Source organism: Glandiceps talaboti, chromosome 7 (assembly GCF_964340395.1).
Source record: "Glandiceps talaboti chromosome 7, keGlaTala1.1, whole genome shotgun sequence".
NCBI classification, from domain to species: domain Eukaryota; kingdom Metazoa; phylum Hemichordata; class Enteropneusta; family Spengelidae; genus Glandiceps; species Glandiceps talaboti.
The window spans coordinates 12,373,887-12,395,800 of record NC_135555.1 but is presented as its reverse complement, the minus strand read 5'-3'; the positions used below and the strand labels follow the sequence as shown (position 1 = coordinate 12,395,800).

Here is a 21,914-nt window from a genome sequence, read left to right as displayed (position 1 = left end):
TTGTTGCAGCTGAGTGTACTTTCTCCTTTCTTTCCGTGGCTCTCATTTGTTCATTCATTCATTCATTCATTCATTCATTCATTCATGTACCAATGTTTACTTATTATTTAAGAGATAAGAATACATTTGCTTGGCGTGGGGGTCAAAGGTCAAATCAGTATTTTAGGTTTCATTTCTTTCAAAGACCTCACGTGTAAAGTACTACCATAATGGCATACCAGAGTAACTCCATCATTATCGCCTGTATAATTGTATGTTTGTTGGCAGCTCGTGGTGCCTGGTCTTACAAAATACTTGTACTACCAGGAGGATCCATAGGTAGTCACTATCTCTACATGTCTAAAATCGGCGAGTATCTTGCAAACGCCGGTAACGATGTCACCTTTCTACTAGGGGAGAATCACAATGACTTGAAGAAGACACCACAGACACAGAAACTGTTCACGTTCGAGAAGTACCACTCAGCACTGGATACGGCTTTATTTGATAAAGCTGAGGCGACGCTTTTTTCCAAAGCTGTCAGAGGTCAATTCGAGTTTAAAGACACCATGGTAATGGTCGATGGTATGAAAGAAGACTGCAAAAAAATTCTTGAAAACAAAGAGCTATTACAACGCTTGGAATCTGCTAAATTCGATATTATCGTCGCCAATAACTTTGCATTTTGTCATGCTCTCATTGCACAGAAGCTTTCCCTTCCATTTGTTGCTGTTTCAACCAACCGTCCTATATCTCCACTAGACACATATCATACCGTACCGACACCAATGTCTTACGTTCCCGCTATGCTGTCAGGATTATCCGACAGAATGAACTTCATGCAGCGTTTGAAAAATGTTATGGTCAATGTCGTAGGATTTGCTTTTGCGAACCTCTTCCTCTATCCCGCTTACGATGAGATAAAACAGATGTACAATATTAAACCAGAGATAGGTATACGAGAATCTTTAGGGAGTGCCGAACTTTATCTATTTGGTGTGGACTGGGCACTCGAATTTCCCCGGCCAATAATGCCAAATACTATATTCCTTGGTGGTTTGATGGCTAAGGAGGCGTCTCCTCTCAGCCAGGTAAGTATAGTTTGGAAAAGGACTGAAATGTTGTGACTTTCTCATCGTCGTAAACCACTTGCCACCTTACGGCAATGTAGCTCACGTTGGATGGTTGAATTTCCCTGGGGGAGGGGGGTTATATGCTCTGGCTCGCGAGAATGGACATTCTGTGTGTTTTAGACCTGCCACATCCTGAGCATACATAGCATTTACAAGGACATTCGTACTTCTATAGTGATGATAAATGTGAGACTAGATTCAATGTAGGTGAACAGACATTACGTAAATGTTCTATAGAAATTAGAATACTGCAAATCTTTCTCGTTTGTACTTAGTTATGTAATCGGTAAATAATGTCTGTGCAAACCATGGACACTCCACCATCGAGTCATGTTCATCAAACTCGACATGTTTGGTGGTCCGAGGTTCAAAGTATGTGTATGTTATATTTTATCGACATCTACAATGGCGCTCCTGGGTAACTCCATTATTCTCGCCTGTATATTTGTATGGTTGTTAGCAGTTCATATTGCCTTGTCCTACAAAATATTTGTACATGTAATAATATGTATGTCAGGAGCATCCTAATGTAGTCACTATGTGTACATGTCTAAAAGAATGCATCAGATAACAAGATATTGATGACTACCTTCTAACATGGACTCGACTCTATCATTATACTTCAATTAAAATAAATGTAAGTTTATCAGAGAGAGAGAGAGAGAGAGAGAGAGAGAGAGAGAGAGAGAGAGAGAGAGAGAGAGAGAGAGAGAGAGAGAGAGAGAGAGAGAGAGAGAGAGAGAGATATGTAGAAGTAATGATACTAAATCCACACCTAAAAAACATGTTCAATAAGAATTGATGGGGAGTTTCGAGAGTCACGAACCAATCGCTTCTCCTCTTTTTCCATCGGGTCAGTTTTACATAAATGTCGCCGCATTAGTCACTGATATAATTGTGTTTAATTTCTTTCGTTATCATCCTATGCGATTGGAGGGATTAGCAATTGGCGTGCTCAGTCTAATCACAGGGTAAAGGACAAATAATCAGTTTTGTACTCGCGATTTTCCGGATTTCTAATATTATTTTCTGTATATTTCAAATAAAGTTTTAAATACTGTTTCCTCTCACTGTTTTGTTCTATTTCCTACCTGATATCAATGTCTTATCTGAGTTTATCAGCTTTGCATTAATAAGTAGCTTGCTAGAACAAACTCATTATTTGCCCAAATTAACGCATTATGCCTTGAGTGTAAACATCTACTGGTTCGACACGTATTACCATTTAGTCGGATCAGTAGATGTTTACACTCACGGCATAATGCGTTAATTTGGGCAAATAGTGAGTTTGTTCTCGCAAGCTACTAATTAATACAAAGCTGATATATTCAGATAAGACGATTGATATCAGGTAGGAAACAGAAAAAAGAAAACAATGAGAGGAAACAGTATTTAAAACTTTATTTGAAATATACAGAAAATAATATTAGAAATCCGGAAAATCGCGAGGACAAAACTGATTATTTGTCCTTTACCCTGTGGTCTAATCTGCTTTAGAACTTGACCTTTCACAGATAGGTTACTCCACTCCTGGTGTACTGTGTACGGTGTGGATTACAATGAGATACCATAATCCATAGAAACGTGAATGAAATGTAAATTTCATTCTGATTCTGAAAACCATTCTCATTTTACGTGTAAATGGCAATTCCGCATTTTATTCTGCATAATTATTCGTTAGGATTTACGGTGTTTTGACTAAATATAGCATGATAATTTTAATTCTCACCAAACTTGGCCACTTTGATTATGTTTTCCATATCATCAAGAACACAGAAACTACTCCATGTCTATTGAGAGGAACACTCTTTTGGTGGTCAGTTTAGGGTGATTACCGACGGTATTACATGCCCCGATCTAAACACACAACCTCCCATAATTTCAGATAGGAATATCCAGGGCACTTGCCCTACAAGTGAATTAACATATTGCCCACGGGCTATATTGCACGCGAGTAATAAACGAGTACTGTAATATATATTATGATAATATAAAAGCTGTACCACTTCCAAGTTGCGATTTCTAAAAGATGCGCTCAGATTTTGCTAATCTGGCCGGATAAAACTCGTATATCCACATAATAAAAGATGCTATATCCACAAGATGTGGGTATTTGTGATTTCGGGTCGGGATGTTATCCGTCCTTCTCACGTTGGGCAGATTACCACCCTATCCTAATTTTCAGCGGGGATTTAATTTATATATATTATACGAACTAGTCTCGAAATATCTTAACCAAGTCAACTTTGACATTTCTCAATTATTTTTGGAAGGAATTGGAAGAATTTGTTAACTCTGCCGAGAATGGAATCGTAGTGTTTTCCTTTGGTTCCAAGGCCAATCCGGGATCTGACATGGAAGTGGCTGAAATGCTGACAGCAGCGTTGGCCAGACTACCTCAGAAGGTTATCATGAGATATGAAGGAGAAACACCTAAAAGTTTGGGTAACAATACTAAGTTGACCAAATGGATGCCACAAAACGATCTATTAGGTAAAGTTGATACAGTTCGATTCTTACGGCATGGTTGATTAATTCACGAGAAAACTAAATCGTGTAGATGCCGTAGTGGCATCCATGTCTGCATAATTACCAATGTACATGGGCATGACAGAATAATTTTATGATAAGCAGGTTCAGTATACACATAAACACAAACAAACAAACAAACAAACAAACAAACAAACAAACAAACAAACACGACATGTCATGATACTTTGAACCTGGAAATTTTCATTAAGACATTTTTGCTTATTTCGCTGGAAAACAAAAAACGTAGAACAAGTGGTGACCAATATTCCTTCTTGTACATGAACACAATGTACCAGTCTGTAATTAGTAAAAAAATTTCTTTGCGAACTACTTGAAGATCAAATCGAAAAATTTTCTAGTATCGAAATGTTCTTGGTTTACAAATCAGATTTACAATATCGACAATTTCATCGTCAGTCAAATACGTCATCAATATAGATCATAAGACATTCCTGTATTCATCGACTTTTTATTTTTCTTGGAGATAAAGTACGGTAAGTCTTAACCATCATCCAAATCGAAAATTATGTAAAGCGAAAAAAATTTAAACTGTTGATCTTAAACAGTGCATTCAGTGCAAAGTTAATGGCGGTTTCATAAGGTCGTTTTGTGCTTACAATTTTAGGAAACCCCAGGACATTAGCCTTTGTGACGCATGGTGGTATGAATGGTGTCTATGAAGGTTTGTGTCACGGTGTACCAATGGTTGGTGTACCATTGTTTGGGGATCAGTTCGACAACTTTGCCAGACTCACAAAGAAAGGTGTGGCTGTGACTGTGAACATTGGTACTTTGACCTCAGATGAACTCTACGAAGCTATAAAGACCGTCGTGGAGAATCCAAGGTGAGTGTCAAATAATACGAAAATTAAACGTTTATGAACAGACCCTTCATAAAATGAAGTTTAGGGTCTATGTTAACACAAACCTTGAATACAAGATACAGTTGTCTTTGTTGTACATGGTCCGGATAGGCAATCGTGAGAATTTTGACTAAAACCACTAATTTCCTGCTTTGTGCTAAAACGAAATTTTCATGTTGTACATGCATAAAACCTCGGGCCGACAAGTTTGAGTATATTTTCAAAACTATCTTTCAAGACCAAAGTCAAAATAACAAAGACGTATTTTGAATACTTATCTCATCCTTTATACCTTACCTCAGAACATTTTCGAATGGGTTTGTTATTTTGGGGCTGCCCCCCCCCCCCACACACACACACACGCACTCCCCTCCAATGGTTTCGCATGAGCTCACACACCCGCATCGAACCTCATCTTCACCCAATGCTCAAAGAATTAATCAAATCACCTGACCTTTTGTCGGACATAACTTTTGACGCAAATGATTGTCATAGTAACTGTACATGTATTAAGTTACAACTTTTCCGATTCAGTATGATTCTTACAAATGCACGGTGTTTTATATTCATTAATATGAATACTGATATCACTATTTACAATCAACGCCGGATAAAATCCCGTATTTTTCTTTCCCATTTCAGCTACAAAGAAAACGCGCTGCGTCTCGCCCGTATCCATAGAGACAAACCGATGTTGGCAGGGGATACAGCTGTCTTCTGGATCGAACACGTCATCAAACATGGCGGCCAGCATCTCCGAGCAGAGGGATTCAATTTGAATCTTATTCAATATTTTTCATTAGATGTGATAGCCTTCTTGTTTTTGGTTGTCTTTGTTGTCATTTTTATTGTCAGAAAGATATTTATATACTTGTTTAACTTGTGTTGTAGACAAACAGGTAGCAAAGAAAAGGTTAATTGATTAATTATTTAGAAAAAAAAAACATAATTTTTTTATATATGTTCTTGAACAGGACAGGAGTGATGCAAAACTAAGGGTGGCGCTATTTCAAGGAAAAGCCCTGTCCTTTTTTAAAAACAAGGGTATTTGTGATGTCATCATAGAAGCTTTTTCCGACCCTATAAACCCTAATCCCTAAATTGGCTGAACACATGTCAAGTGTAGTAGGGCTTGTTTACAAGATTTCAAAGTTGAGTAAGTTACCACAGTGCTATTTTATTTTATCACTCAAAATCATATTGAAATTGATATCAGTAACCAGAATACAAGACTTGTGTACTGAAGGCAGAAATAAATCTGACTGGACTTTTCCTTTAATTGATAGCAGTAATCAATAAAAGTGCAATAAAGACAAAAAATAAGTCTGACTGGACTTTTCCTTTAAGTTTATACATAGCCCCTCCACCAGTGGACTGTCAAGATGGTGTATAGCAGTAATCAATACAAGTGCACTAAAGGCAGAAATAAGTCTGACTGGACTTTTCATCATGGGCGTCCATCGGATTCTGACGCATTTCCTCAAGTGGAAATAGTAATTTCTTTTTGGCCGAATTTTTTTCTCCAAAATCACCCCAATACAAACTTGTCTTACAATTAAGTAATCGCAGAGGCGGGTGGATTGTTAAAAACAAAAACGTTGCAGTGTGGTCAGAAAACGCATTTCAGAGATATGTTGATTCTATGTATCAAATCACAGTCAGAAATTTATACCGTATTATTGTTAGTGCCAGGCCAGTTTGTGACGTTTGCCGTGACGAAACACGTGTTCAACAACTGATCATTGGCATTGCTGCAGAATATTTTGCTGTTACCTCTTACAGTCTGTAATTGGTTATTGTCTTAGAATATGAGGAATTTCATTAAACTATCATGACTACCTACTCAAATACCGGTAGCTTGTGTTATTTTTCATTTTTTGTTTTGTTTTTGTTTGTTTTTGTTATTAATATCAACTCAATAATTGCAAACCAGTATTTCAGAAATAAATCCCATCCCGAACTATTCAAGTTCTGTGTCAAAACTGAGAATTAGATAATGACTAACACTCTTAATTTCTATTTGATAAATTCAAAGAATTGTATTTTACAGTGTGCTATTTGTCTTTACCCTTTCAGCTACAAAAGAAAACGCAACCGGTATCCATAGAGGGTATACAGCTGTCTTCTGTATCAAACACGTCATCCAAACATGGCGGCCAGCATCTCTCAGCAGAGGGGTTCAATTTGAATTTTATCCAATATTTCTTGTTAGACGTGATAGCCATCTTGTGTTTGGTTATCTATATTGTACGTAACTTGTGTTGTAAACAAACATGTACCGAAGAAAAAGTCATTTGATGTAGGAACACAATCCGTCTAAGTTAGCCTGCAGTACATGATAATTTTAGTGTATACATTTCTATTAGTTCGGGACGGGAAGGGATTCTAGGCTGAGGGCGACATTTTCTTCATTCTACCAACCAAAACATGTCACCTGAAACATGGCGTTGTCTGGCTGAAAAAAAATGTTACAGTACTGTTTATCATCTCGCTTAACAAACATCTTGCTATAGCAACATAGCTACATTTGACACCTGTTCGACAAATTTGTTTTCAGTAACGTTGCAACGATTGCTTTTCGTGGCTGACATTATCCTAGCAGTAACTGGAATCTTTACCTTCCTAGAAGTCATATCATAATGTACAAGCTAATCGTCGTCGTCGCCGCCACCGCTCGTCGGCGTCGTCATCGTCATCATCATCATCATCATCATCATCATAAATTCGAACTTTATTAAATCACAGACATTAGACATTGCCTATGATTCACTGAAATACATTTTCAAATCATATCCATTTGGAAAACAATGAATTTAGTCATAAGGAACATTCGATTCATTGTAAAAAAAAATGTTACTTTCGCATTAAAGACTTGTTCACGATAGAATGTCATTGCCATTGTCAATACCAATGTGATCATAAACTAATCACGTCAATGTTAATCTCTCGGTCATATTGAGATTTCCTAGATTTCACAGTTTTCTATAATTTTGCATCTGGCATTACTGCCTCGTCCTCCTCTGCTACCCTGAGTGATGGGATCTGTCTTGGCATCATCCTCGGTGGTTCAACATCGGGATCACATCGATATTTGCTGAAATCGGTCACGCCAACACTTCGTAAGTAGTCCTCGTCTAGCAAAGCCTGACCATTCAACCTATGGGATAAAAGGAAAGACAGGTGGGTTAATGTGTGTGTGTGTGTGTGTGTGTGTGTGTGTGTGTTGTATGCAGTGTAAATAGGACCTGTAGAATATCATAAAAGATGCTAATGTTTAGCTTTATAGGAGAAAGCCATTAAACCACATTTACGCATTATAAATATTGTTGTAAACCACAGCCTCTTTTACGGCACAGTCAAGATGATATTTAGCAGTGTCACGGAAGAAATATCAGCTCTGATTTTCGAGAATGGCCTTTCGTTTAACTTTAATCAGAACCCAACATAATTATCTACATTGTGAAGTAAAGTGAAGTGAAGTAAAGTACAATGGGATGTTGAACTTGAAGTTGAGCTCAAAAGACAGACCAAACTTGATGTAGAGCCAGACAATTGGTTGTTGTTGACATTGGCACAATGTACAGATAACATATTCTACCTATCAGTTTGGTCCTTGGCTATTTCCAGACACGCATCAGCGAAGATTTCAGCGTTTCTCATCAAACCCTTATTAGTCCCCATTACTCTGGTCACGTGACTGTCGATCACAGTTGCTGGCCACAGTGCTGAGACACTTACACCTATACAAAATAAAGGAATTGTTAAAATGTTGAGATCGTGATAATGTCATGCATATACTTCTGGAAGTAATCTTGAATGTGTGAGTTTTCATCACATAGTACTTAACCGTACTGAGTATGTTGCATGCAGTGAATAAAGAATAGATGATATCGTCATAATAATTTCTGGACTTGTCTTGTCACATGTTGTTTTAGTTGTATACATAATCTAGTAATCATATGTTTTGGTGGTAATGACGCATTTACAGTTTACTCTACCTGTATTCATCAGTTCGTTAGCTAAACCATTCACCAAAACTGTCATTCCAATTTTACCAGCCGCGTACGGCGCTTTTCCTTTGAAGAATCTCGAGTAGATCGGTGGTGAAATCAATAAAATCTTGCCAGACTTTTGCTCCAGAAACTTGGGCAATATTTCCTGAATTAGACAATATGCGCCTCGGAGATTCACTTCATGCATCAAGTCGAACCTCTTCAAGGGTGTATCGACAACTTTGTCCCATTTGATAGCACCGGCGTTGTAGACAACAAAGTCCAGTTTCCCGAACTTTGATAGACATATTTCAATTGCTTCCTTGATATCGCGTTCATTTCGGACATTGCACTTGATTGGTATCGCCTGACCTCCTGCAGCGTTTATTTCTTCTGACACACTGAACACTGTTCCAGGCAGCTTTGACGTATCTTGCGTTGTTTTAGCCGCAACTCCCACCTGGTAGCCGTTCTTTGCAAGAGTGATAGCTATCTGTCGTCCAATCCCCCTACTCGCACCGATGACCAGCGCCCCCAACATACTGGAAGTTAAAAATCAGACGGCCGGCTAGTTCACGAAGGTCGTGTTGCACTAGTAAAAAATAGTTACCAGTGATATATGTTGCAAATCAAGCAGTTACATCTAGTTGATACCTATAAACTCGATAAAAACAATGATTTGTTGTGCACGGGTACTGCAATCATGCCCAGAGAACTACAAAGAATACAACCCCCAACCAGGACTCCTGACTCGCACTCAATGGATCTCCACAGTGCGTCCTTATGTTGGCACAAAAGTTCATTTTCGTATTTGTAGACTGTCGTTCGTCACCTATGCCCCGGACCTGATTACAAATTTTCAACACAGATACTGTGTGATTAGTAATTATAGTTATATGTGAGTTTCTATGGAAAGTTTATTTGATAATTTTGTCGATATATTTCAATAATTCCAAGATCATGAAGACATATCTTTGAGATATAAAAACGAACCACGTGCTACGAATCTTGCCAAATCACCTCAGTGTTGCTGTGAGCACGCTTTCAGCGAAATCAACATGTCAGGTTGGTATTATCTCTCTATTTTTTGGAAACATTTCTCATTGGAGAGATAAAGTAAACTCAAAATTGACAGGGAGAGCATGAATTTCGTAAAATAGATCCTGTAGCAGTAACCTTTACGATGTTTAACTGGTTCCTTCGAGTCGAGCACCGCATGCCCTCTGTGTCCGGAGAAAGGCTGAAAATATAAACAAAAGTCAACGGTCTCGGCGTTGCATTATACCAGTGCCACTTTCATTGTACATGGCGCTTAAGAATGTCGCGAACGAAGTTGATAAGTGCAGATGTTGTTAATATGCATATAATACTTGCAACGTACATATAATTTAATTTGCAATACCATAAATAGACAGTTCAGAATAGAGTAAATCACGATTCCCCCCTTTCCTGTTTCAGATCGTAGACGGAGATCACGTTCCCGATCCAGATCGAGAGACCGAGACCGTCGTTCTCGATCGCGAAGCTATAGCAGTTCAGACGATGACCGGGTAAGTAAATTGAATAGGTGATACTAGGACTACGTATAAAATGAACATCAAGTGGCAACACACGTTGCACCCGATTCAATTATACCGCATGCTAAACACAGAAGGTTGTCTTGAGTACAATGGTTCAGTACAATCACAGTGTCACTGGGGATGTTCCGCTCTCTTGTATACGTCTGGTTGGACAATGTACTCTAGCATTTTAATTTTAAATAACATGTCCCTTGTATTCATTTTATACAATAATGGTGTCACAATAACCAACAGAATACACTTGCTATGGTCACCTATTACATGTAACAACTGTAATATGTGTTACTGGTTCCTTGGCCCTCTTGTGAAACAATTATATGATCTCTAGGTGTATAACAGAAGAAGAGAGAATGATGACAACAAACCAATATAACAATTTTTTTTTCAACTTGGCCTATGATGAAGATTGCGATTCACTTCGTCCCAATTTCAACTCGCCCCAATTTCAACTCACCCCATTTTCATCTCGCCCCATTTTTAACTCGTCCCATTTTCAACTCGCCCCAACAACACTAGTAAAAGTTTATAAATCTAAACGATACATAGACGCGAAGTACTGGTACCGAAACATTTACATGATTTTACCTACGTGGCCAGGTGAAGCATAGCAAATGTAACATTTCGTAGCAAAAAGTGGTGTGGGTTTTGGCTAAGTGTTTGCTAGATCTAGAACTTATACTAGCACAACAACTTTCCTCAGTCATGGAATATCATTTTTCACATTAGGACTTAATGTTTACAACCCAAATAAGAAATAATAATGATAATAACCAGGGAGAATATTAGTGACTGACACGCTTACGACTTACGCGCATACGGGTTTTGGAAACTTGTCTCCTCTCCCTAGTTAACGCAACTAAGTATTGTAGTATGTGTTTACAGCGCAAGTGGTACTTCATTAGTGGAGTACGAGATACCACAGACCCTCAAACTGAGTACTACTAGGTTCGATTTCATATATGCACAGGTAAATTATATTGTAAAGAGTTGGGGCGAGTTGAAAATGGGGCGAGTTGAAAATTGGACGAGTTGAGTGGGACGAGTTGAAATGGGACGAGTTAAAATTGGGATGAGTTGATCCGTCACCATTAGTAATACCGTAGTTGATCTCAGAGAAACTAAAATGAATATTGTGTCACACAGACTGGCACATACTAACTCTTGAATTGTAACAATTTTATGTAACATTGATGTTTTGGTTTCTTTTTGAAATAGGACAAAGGTGTTGGTGACAAAGTCGCTAAACATTACAATCAACTTGAGGAAGCCGGACTTGATGCCCGCAGTCAGAGTCGTATTTTCTACCTGAGAAACTTTAACAACTGGATAAAGAGTGCATGCATCGCTGACATCGTACAGAAGATAAGAGACCGACGAGGAGATGATTGCAAGATATCTGTACTTGATATGGCATGTGGGAAAGGTGGTGATATCCTGAAATGGAGAATTGCACATATAGATAGACTAGTCTGTGCAGGTATCAAATATACATATTATATTCTTTCTTTCTTGTATCAATCATGCATGTGTCAATACTGTGTAAACATTTGTAAAAAAAAAAAAAATATTTGTAACAGAACTATGTGTATCCATTGTTAATTGTTTTGTTAATGTTGATGGCAGACCATCACCTAGGAAACAAGTAGCAAAGGATACATACACATTTTGGTGGTGGTGGTGGTGGCTTTGGTGGTCAGTGTGCCCTTTAAAATGATAGCCAAATTTTGTTGTTGTAAGTCAAAATGAGAAAAACTGGCATTTCTTGTGAGTCCACCACATGGTAGAAAATAGGGAACACCAAATTTTGGTGTGTCACTAGAAATTGTGTGCATCAGTGGCACGTCAAATTGGCTTAGACTAGTGGTGGTGACTGCTTAGCAGTAGCGGTGGTGGCAGCAATAATGATGAATCATGGTGACACTGTGTAGTACTATATTTCAGAAATGTTCGCATTTCAAAGATTATAAAAATAAGCTATAAAAATAGTTAAATGTCACTCCTTATGTTTCCTTGATGTTTACATGAAGTAAATGACACCACAAATATAAATACTACATCTGCTATTTGAATAGAAATGATTCATTTGCTTGACTTTGTTTTTGAAATGTATGATTGTTCCATCTCCATATCTGAATCTCTAGGTATGTGTTCTTCTTGTGTTGTACAGATATAGCTGCCACATCCGTCATCCAGTGTGAACGAAGATATCAAGATAATTTGGAACGTGCCAGACGAGCCAGACAGAGAATGTTCCGTTGTCAGTTTATTACTGCTGATTGTTCCAAAGTAAGTCATTCCATTGATAACTTGGTTGTCCCTATACAGTCATCCACAGCCACCAACACAGTCATTAGTATCATGTCTTTGTTAATCAATCACAAAATTCTAACCATGAATAACACAGTCTGACATAAAGTTAGTGTTTATTCAGGCAGTTGCATAATGTCCAAATATGGTATATTTGTCAGCTCAGGGTGCTACTTATACACTGTTTACGTCACTACAGCAGCTGAGGTTCACTGATTTGATGAACAACTTTCTGTGCTGATTGAGGGACTTTGACCAGACATTGTTTAGTTAGAAACCATGTTGGCATCCAGACTATCGATAACTATGCAGAATAATGCTATTACTATTTAATATTTTAGATATTTTTTATGTGTAAATGTTGATTGATTCACAGCAAATCACCTTATGAGCAGTGCACCCTCTTATGATAGCCAAATTTTGTTGTTGTGAGTCAAAGTGATAAAAACTTGCATTTCTTGTGAGTCAACACATAGTAAGAGGTAGGGGAACACCAAATTTTGGTGTGTCACTAGAAATTGTGTGTGTCAGTGGCACGTCAAATTGGCGTAGAGGGCTTACTGTTTATGAGGTATTGTTATGAGTTTGGGTATATTGTGTAAGGTATTGTTATGAGTATATAAGGTATTGTTATATGTAGATAGGGATGATATGATGCATCATTACAATAGGTTTTGTTTCTATTTTCTCATCTAGGCCTTACTTAAAGAAAGATACAAGGATCCAGATCAGATGTTCCATATCACCAGCTGCCAATTTGCATTGCATTATGCCTTTGAAAGCTACCAGCAAGCTGACACTATGCTGAGAAATCTATGTGAAAGATTAAAACCAGGCGGTTACTTCATTGGTACAACACCTGATTCATATGAAGTGGTGTAAGTATAAGTTTGGGGTAGATAGGTAGGACTTTGTTGAGATATAGTCCGACATGTTGATGTCAAACGGAAACCTTCATTCATGTCAGTTCCTATCTGCTAAGCCATACAAGGAAGGAAAAAAATAGCATGGTAGGGATGGCAGATGAAACAATGTTCACATGTGTAGTTTCATGGAGGGTCCATACCCAGCATGCATTTAAGTTCACAGGTCACCTTGTAACAAAATGATGATTATGGCTATCAGACTATGTCAAATTATAAACAGTATCAAATCTGTTCCTGAAAATTTGTACAAAATCTAAAAAATTGAAATACATGACTTTTTCTCAGAGATTTGCAATGAAATATGCATGGGTGGTTTTGTATTGAAGTGATTGCTGTTCAGATGACTCATTGTATGATATTTTCATGGTAGCCCAGGTTTTCTATTTTTGTGATAACGAGAAGTTCATATGTTGTTCTCTTATGTACACTACCAGCACATTCTATAGACTTGTTATGTTGATGGACGGATTTATGGTGAATAGAAAATGTGACATGTTTGAGTGTAATTGCTGAAAAAAATGTCAATAGCTAAGCTATTATAACATGTAGTTGAAACTACAAATAAAGTTTTAATGATATTCTTGCCACAGAAATTCCAAAAAAAACATGAAAAAATATTCACATCATGTTTCTACAGACAATTTGATTTACCCGCTTGATTTTTATTGAGTCAAACACCTATTTCCATTAGTTCGGTATTTTTCATCAAAATTGTGTTTTTATCATTTTGAGGCTGCCATTTCTTGAAAGCATTCACACACATATCTTCAAGTACGTTGTTGGGAACAGCTCTAGCATTCACCTGTTTATCGTTATTCATATATGTCTAGTGTTTGGCAATTTTCTGTCAACAGATCGTTGATCAATTATGGTATACTATTTAGTGCTAAGTAAACCAATTATATTTAATAGGGATAACACACTTGTATTTTTACAACACAGGAGGAGACTGAAAGAAGTTGATGGCCTGTCATATGGAAATGATCTATACAAAGTGACGTTTAAAAACAAAGAAGAATTTCCTCTATTTGGTTGCCAGTATCATTTCTCATTACATGGTGTTGTTGACTGCCCCGAGTTCCTGGTCTATTTCCCGTTGCTTGTAAAGTAAGTTGTCTTTGTTTTGGGAAATGTACATGTTGGCTTTTCCGAAGAGTTTTATGGGTCTGTTAACAATTATTCTGAGAAACTGTATTCATGTATTTTGCATACAGAGACATATTACTGGTAGATGAAGACAATAATACATGTAAAGTTGGGTCTCTGTGCAGATTTGAGTAGAGATCAAGGGATTTGTCAATTACAAATGATAATATAGGGTTAGCCCTAACGCTAACCATATTACGTTACTCTGGTGCGATTACTTTCAACATGCCATACTAAAACAGAAGAAGCTCACTCTATTAATGTGACATATTGACGGTAATCTATCAGTGGATGTTGATGTGATTACACTCACAGTAGAATGGCACAGTCTTTAGCAAGACCAATGCAGGGATGTATTTTTGTATGTAGACTTTGAGTGTACATTTCCAGTCTGTGGGAAGACTGCCATGCAGGGGTTTATTTGAATACAACTTCCTGTGTTTACACTGTCTCAATTTACAGGTGATTACAACCACATCACCAAGGCACTCCTGTCATTCATTCATTTACTCATGATTTACTACATGTCATAGTAGTTTTAGTTTATGTCTTTACTTGTCAAAGATAAGACCATAAGTCATCTATCATATAGACTTTCTTGCCATTTATATTTTCATCATATTGTGTTAGTCTGTCTTTTCAGTATAAAGTGATTTTTGATAGTGAAGATTAATACTTTTAAGATTTTCAATGGACAGGACGTTGAAATATAGATATGTGTATCATCACATGAGTTGTTTTACTAGTGATCATAATATTCAAAAAACATAGTAAATTGTTAGAGAAGCTCACGGACAGAAGTTAAAATTTCACCCAATGTGTTTACAGGATGGCAGAGAAGTATAAAATGAAGTTAGTGTACAAGAAGACTTTTGCTCAGTTCTTCAAAGACATGGTGAAGGATAAAGAAAATGAAGAATTACTCAGTAGGATGCAGGCATTAGAGGTAGGTGATGAAAATAACAGGTTGCTGACAGAGTTTATACACTCCTTTGAATTTAAACCACTCCTTGAAGTCCTGTACAATTGTGATTTACTCCTGGTATGGACACTCCCAGTCTAGCTGCTAGACTGTTGGGCTTTCTTTTCGTATATAAGCAACAACTGTAGGTCACATTGTACCTAAGGTGAACATTGAGGGCATTTTCAACTGTGCACCAGAGGTACCGTCATCCTTGCTTTTGTTCGACATCTCAGAGTGCAGATCTGGGTCTTCTAAAAGACCAGGGCACTCCTTGAAAATAGACTTAAAAGAAATTATCAGTTAGCTGGCATTATTGTTTGAAAATTGACTACATTACATGGACGACATACTAGGCTTATAATCAAAGTATCTGAAACAGTGTACTTTTACATTTTGATATGAACACTATAAATGAATGTGACACACAGTGGAATCACTTAACTTGACTGTTACAGGTTGTACACTGTTGCATGATAAAGAGTTATCTTGGTTTTTAGTGACTTTACTGAATTTTATTTTTGGTGAAAAAAAATTGACTGTTTTTAGAGACTTAATTTTTTATGTCTAAGAAGACATGCATTGGGAAATTTTTTATTTGATTTTCATGGAAAATGAGTGCAACTGAGTAAACATTGTGAAAATTCAAGACAGAAAGGAAATATTGTACTGTATTTTGTTGACAAGTGGCCATTCATCTGGTTTTGTATGCATACCTTTACAGCAATACCCACCTGATAGGGAAACAGACCTTGTCAGTACTGATAGTAAAGATTACAAACATGCAAAGAAGTTCTTAGAAGATGCCAAGAAGAAGGCAAAAGAAGAACGAAGCAAGAGATCAAGAAGAGATTCAGATTCATATTCTGATTCCTATTCAGATTCGTCAGATGATGAGAGATACCGAAGATCACCAAAGATTGTAAGTATTGGGTATTTTAAAGACTAGTTTTTCATTATATCAGTCAGTCAATATTTGACAAGAACTGTGTAACATTTCCACTAAATACATGTTGGTCTGATGCTAAGTAGTTGTTGACACTGCTGTTTTTTTACATTTTGACCACATTTGGTATGTTGTCTACACGAACACTTGTATTTGGGTGTACTCATTACATATTCATAAGAAAAGACTTAATGGAAGTTCATAGGTCAAAGTGCACATGACATTATTATTCAAATATAGACAGTTTGAAAATAAGACTAATGATTCCTCACAGCTGTGCAAGTGGCTTTGTTAAAAGTTTGCACTGTCAAGTTCCCATTTGAACAGAAAAATACATTGCTTATTTATTTTCTTTACTTATTGCCAGGGTACTCTCACTAAAGCAGAATGGGAAGCCAACAGCATGTACGTCATATTTGCCTTTCAAAAAGAAAAGGAGAAGTCTGAGAAAGAAAAAGACAAAGAGCGGGAAAAGGAGAAAGAAAAAGAGAGAAAGAAAGAAAAGGAAAGAGAGAAAGAGAAGGAAAGGGCAAGAGACAGAGAGTCATCTAAGAGTCCAACGAAGAAGACCTCCAAGAGGAAACAAAGCCCTTTGCGTGATTCTAGTAGATCACGTAGTCGCAGTCCGTATCATTCGTCCGATGACGAACCAAGCCACAAAGTGAAAAAGTCAGATAAAGATAAGAAATGAAAACTGAATGAATAACAGAGAGAAAATAATTACTCAAGGCATAGTATGGAAGCAAATGCTAAAAGTTAAGAACATTATCACCGTTATCACCTCTACACCATCAATCATCCCCCCCGCCCACCACCATCTTGAATGCCAATAGGTACTGTACATCTCAACAAACTATATGACTTGCATCAACACTTTGTTCAATCTTTTGATAATTCAGGAACACAATCATTTCTTTTGCATCTACGTAATTAGAAAATTTAATCTCCTGCTAGCAAACTTGCTAGTGGACCTCAGAAAAGTTTGTTCATTTAAACTATTCATTATCTACTCAATTCTCTTGATACCTACAATAAAATTTTTACCTCATGCTAGGGGGTCAAAATAGAACAAGAAGGTTGACTTATTCTCAGTACCTATAGTAGCATTTTACCTCATGCTTAGAGGGTCAAAATAGAACAAGAATGTAAACTTATTCTCTTGATACCTACAATAGCATTTTACCTCATGCTTAGAGGGTCAAAATAGAACAAGAAGGTTGACTTATTCTCACACATGCCACAAGTTATACATAATGTAGTACACAGAGTGGACGTCATGGCATTACCCTCCAAAAAAAGCGAGAGAAACGATTGCTATTTTTGCCTAGCAAGGTGGTTAAATTGTTTTTCAGGTTAACAAGAATTTGGAATCTATATTTTTTTGGCATGAAATCTAGGTAGATGGAATTCATGGTGGAGTTTATGATAACAGAGGTTGTGATGTGTTTTATTTTTGCTCATTGATGACTTGTGTAAATGTTAGAATTACAGGGAAGTTATTTTTTGTGTTGTTTGCTCTGTGTAAGATTTCAGAGAGACAGAGTATCAGTTTATGTAGCTTGATTTAACTGTTATCGTATAAGTAAAGTTTTCAGTGTTCTACATGTCACTATCACATAATCATGATAAAGTTGATTGATTTTGATCCAAAATTCCACCATATAAAGTTTAGCATGAAAGAATCATCATTGTTGGTGCTTCTTTAATTTCGTCCTATAGTGGGTAATTTAAGGACCCCCCACATGGTCTAGTAACTATACATGTCATTTTCTAGAATATGATCTCTCCACCATATAGTCAAATGGCTTTCTTTTAGAACTGACAGCAGTAGTTTGATGCTATTGGAGTGTTGATATAAACGTGGTGACGTTATCGCATTCTCACATGACTTACTTTAATACTAGAGGTTGAGTTCGTAGTAAACTGAACAAAGTAACCAATTACAACCGCCTGTAAGTGTCTGATGTAATACTACTGACATGCACTGTTCACCCTTTCCCCAGCAGGAGATTAAACTAGAATTTGACTATACGTGGTGAGAGAGATTGTAGAAAACGACCACAAGTATAATTACTAAACTACCACAATGATGAATCTTTCAATCTATACATGAGTGTTGTGAAATGTTATCATTTCTTGTTTGTGAAATTGTGTATGAAGTTTAACTGATTTTTCTGGCAAACATCCGTGATAAGAAATTGAGAAAGAGACCCACAACTAAGAATATGACATCTTTATGAATGGATGTATTTGTTTTAACATCAAATAAAAATGCCTCATTTTTCAACAAATGCTCTTGATTTTTTTGTACAGTCCAGACTCCTTCACTGGATGAAGAAATAAGATGATGGTAGTCTAGATTAATTACTAACAATTAAACATAGACACAAACTAAAACTCTCACAAGAAGTAACACTGAAGTAAAGCACTTTCTATATGTGCTACACTCGTTGATAACATTCATATCAAGTGTAAAAGTATACAGTTTCAATTGGTTTAGTTACAATCCTAGCATGTGGCCTTTCTAATGTTGTCAATTAGCAAATGAAACAGTATACTTTTACACTTGATATGGATGCTATAAACGATTGTGATACATACAGAAACCCTTTACGTTGGTGTTATGGAACATGTTGATATTAAAAGTTATCAATGGACATTGATGTAATTACACTCACAGTAGGGTGGCATCACTGATAACAAGTTTTCCTCAAGTGGTTGCACATTCACCCTCATTCATTGTTAATACTGTCTTGATTACAGGATAAATGTATCCACATCATGCATAACCAAGGCATTGCTATCATCCATTTATGTAATCTACCTCATGCAACAACACCAAAAATGTTAGTTTGTGATTCTTTTAGTTTGTCATGGTAGATTTTTCACAGTAACATGAATAAATCTATTACCATATGAAAGTACTATACAAATAATTATCCTATGTACCAGATTTATAACTATTGCAGTGATTGGTGTCAGCATTTTATCCCTTGCTAGTTCCTGTGCACGTGAGTGACATGTGTACACATGTTTCTATACTTATCATCATCTGTGGTCTTAATGGCTGAGACGATCTGACAATCACCCATAAAGAATTGGGGAAATATGTATACATACTTGGGTTGTATACATAATTTGATATGGTAGATCCACAATAGTTACCTGCAGTCTCACGCAAACCAATAAAGTCACATGATGACATAGTATTCAGTGTATGTTTTGCCCTTGCATCAAATTAAAAGAATGCAGAAACAGCTTGCTTCTTGTTTTGTTCAAGTGACATTACAATACAAACGATTCTATCCAAACAGTATGTGTCAATTGACATTTCAAAATTAGGTAATAATGAATTCTGTGTTCCTGTTATAGCATTTTGCATCTTGCTAAGGGGTCAAAATAGAACAAGAAAGTTGACTCACATGAGCCTACAGTAAGACATGTTGTGGACTAAGAAAATGTATGATTGTTTTTGACGACCTGCCTAGGTGGTAAAATTCTATTTCAGGTAACTTCATGATTGATTGACACCTAATTTTAAAACTCTAAGCCACAACAGATGCGTGACCTTGCACGTAATGTAAACCAAAACACATTACTATTAATCCTTACACCACTTGCAAGCCAAGATGTATCCATTAAGAGAGAAAATATGGGTTTCATTTTCTGGCTGTTGTATGTTGCTACATACATCAGCAGTAATTGTTCTGCACTGCTTGAAATTATAGTCAAAACATTATCTTAGAAGAATAACAAAAAATAGTGATATTTAGGTCTTAGAAGAATAACAAAAAATAGTGATATTTAGGTTTGCATAGATATAATGATCTAATTCTCAAATGTTTTTCTTCATTTATACACCCCCTACACCCCCCCCCCCCCATGCATGTTTTCCTTGAGTCAACAAAGACAAATATAAGTTAATATGTCTCAGTATCCAAGTATGTTACGGTACTTTTGCCAAAGCTCTGCCTGTCACTAGTTTTCAGGCTGTATCATATCAATAAATCTACCATGTTGAAGTCTTAGCCATTCTGACTCCCAACTAAGATCTTTAAAAAAAAGTAGACTACTCTGGCAATTGAGGTTTAAACAACACTAAATGTTAGTTTGTGTCAATCTTAGTAAACTGAGACTTCGGTTGCCAGAGTAGTAACAGCCTGTAATTTCCCATGATTGAGCAGGGATGGTGTTAAAGGGTGAGGGTTTACAGTTGTACACATTTGTAAATCCTAGTCAATAAATCATACAGGTAGAGTATTCAAATTAGATAGTTCACATCAAACCACTAACCTCGTTGCGACATTACCAATTCATCCTTGTACAGTATTTTTCATTCCTCAGGTTTGTGAGAATGAGTGTTTATGGTTTAAAAGGTGTTTTGAAAAAATACTGGTGCTTCAGGTCTAAACCTTTTATCATTTGTTTATAAATGCTACAAGTAAGGATGAAATCATGTACAGTTTATTGAAGATGGTTTGGTTTTTTTACAATAGTGAATATATCCAATCAAAGTATGGGTTATTTATCCCAGTTAAACACAAAGAATCTGACAGAACAATAACAAAATATATGCACATGAAGTAGCATCATCTAGAAGAAGAACCAAGAATCACTTACCAGAGCTTCAAATATAACATGTCAAATGACTTGTGTTATTCACTGCCTCCCTCCATCCATCCATCCATCAATTCATTCATTATTATTATTATTATTGACTTGATTTTAATCTCGATAAATTGTTAAGCCACACAATGTCGAGAATGAAAATATACAATATTTTCATTCATTCATTCATTCATTCATTCATTCATTCATTCATTCATTCATTCATTTGTTCATTCATTCATTTGTTCATTCATTCATTTGCTCATTTATTCATTCATTCATTTGTTCATTCATTCATTCATTCATTTGAATGGGCTGCTGAAATGTCATTATTAGCTATCACATCACCTCTAACCCAAGTGCCTTCTAATTAAACACAATGTTTTGATTGTTGTTCAAAATGATAAAAATGGGGTTTCATTTGAGTCACCTCATAGTAAGGGATAGAGAACAGAAAATGTTGGTGGGTTACAAGAAATTACTGTACATCAGTTGCATATCATATTGGCTTCAAGAGCAGTCTAGTCACTATGTATTATAAAGCAGAAAGTTTACCATATGCCACCTGTCTTTCTGGAGGAGAGATCTTGTCAAAACACAACAAACTTTGAGAGTTAAGAGTACTGGCAAGTATATATACAGCCTGTTTATGGTTCTGACTGTGACTCCAACAGCTGTTGTCTTCTGAGATGACAACCACTATCAAAGTCACAGTCAGCTTCTGCTTCTGATTGATACTGTGTAAAAACACCTTGCAGTTATCACACACAGGTCAGTGGTGGAAATGATGTCCTGTTGAATGTTTACAGTTTATGGTGAGCTTTGGTTATCAGGTCTTGTAACTTTACTTGTTGTAGCAATGTTTTGAAGGCATCCCATGTTTGTTGCAGCACGGATAGTGGGAGGTAGTAAATTCCATTCGTGGATGGTTCTTGAATACA

General features: G+C 36.6%; 3 protein-coding genes across 3 annotated transcripts; 2 read left to right on the top strand and 1 right to left on the bottom strand.

Annotated features, from left to right (window-relative positions):
- Window positions 1–209: 209 nt before the first annotated feature.
- LOC144437945 (UDP-glucuronosyltransferase 2C1-like) lies at window positions 210–5,429 on the top strand. Its single transcript, XM_078126979.1, has 4 exons — window positions 210–1,070; window positions 3,386–3,605; window positions 4,270–4,489; window positions 5,150–5,429. Exons 1-4 carry the CDS (start codon window positions 210–212, stop codon window positions 5,427–5,429), a joined length of 1,581 nt encoding a protein of 526 aa, XP_077983105.1.
- Window positions 5,430–7,369: 1,940 nt separating this feature from the next.
- LOC144438233 (hydroxysteroid dehydrogenase-like protein 2) lies at window positions 7,370–9,177 on the bottom strand. Its single transcript, XM_078127278.1, has 3 exons — window positions 8,506–9,177; window positions 8,106–8,247; window positions 7,370–7,664 (listed from the first exon to the last, which is right to left on the bottom strand). The coding sequence occupies exons 1-3, from the start codon at window positions 9,038–9,040 to the stop codon at window positions 7,490–7,492; spliced, it is 852 nt and encodes a 283-aa protein (XP_077983404.1). The 5' UTR covers window positions 9,041–9,177; the 3' UTR covers window positions 7,370–7,489.
- A 347-nt stretch (window positions 9,178–9,524) lies between these two features.
- LOC144437285 (mRNA cap guanine-N(7) methyltransferase-like) lies at window positions 9,525–18,660 on the top strand. The gene is made up of 9 exons (XM_078126209.1): window positions 9,525–9,564; window positions 9,958–10,049; window positions 11,295–11,556; window positions 12,247–12,365; window positions 13,083–13,264; window positions 14,255–14,419; window positions 15,287–15,404; window positions 16,144–16,341; window positions 16,733–18,660. The coding sequence occupies exons 1-9, from the start codon at window positions 9,558–9,560 to the stop codon at window positions 17,054–17,056; spliced, it is 1,467 nt and encodes a 488-aa protein (XP_077982335.1). The 5' UTR covers window positions 9,525–9,557; the 3' UTR covers window positions 17,057–18,660.
- The last annotated feature ends 3,254 nt before the right edge of the window (window positions 18,661–21,914 follow it).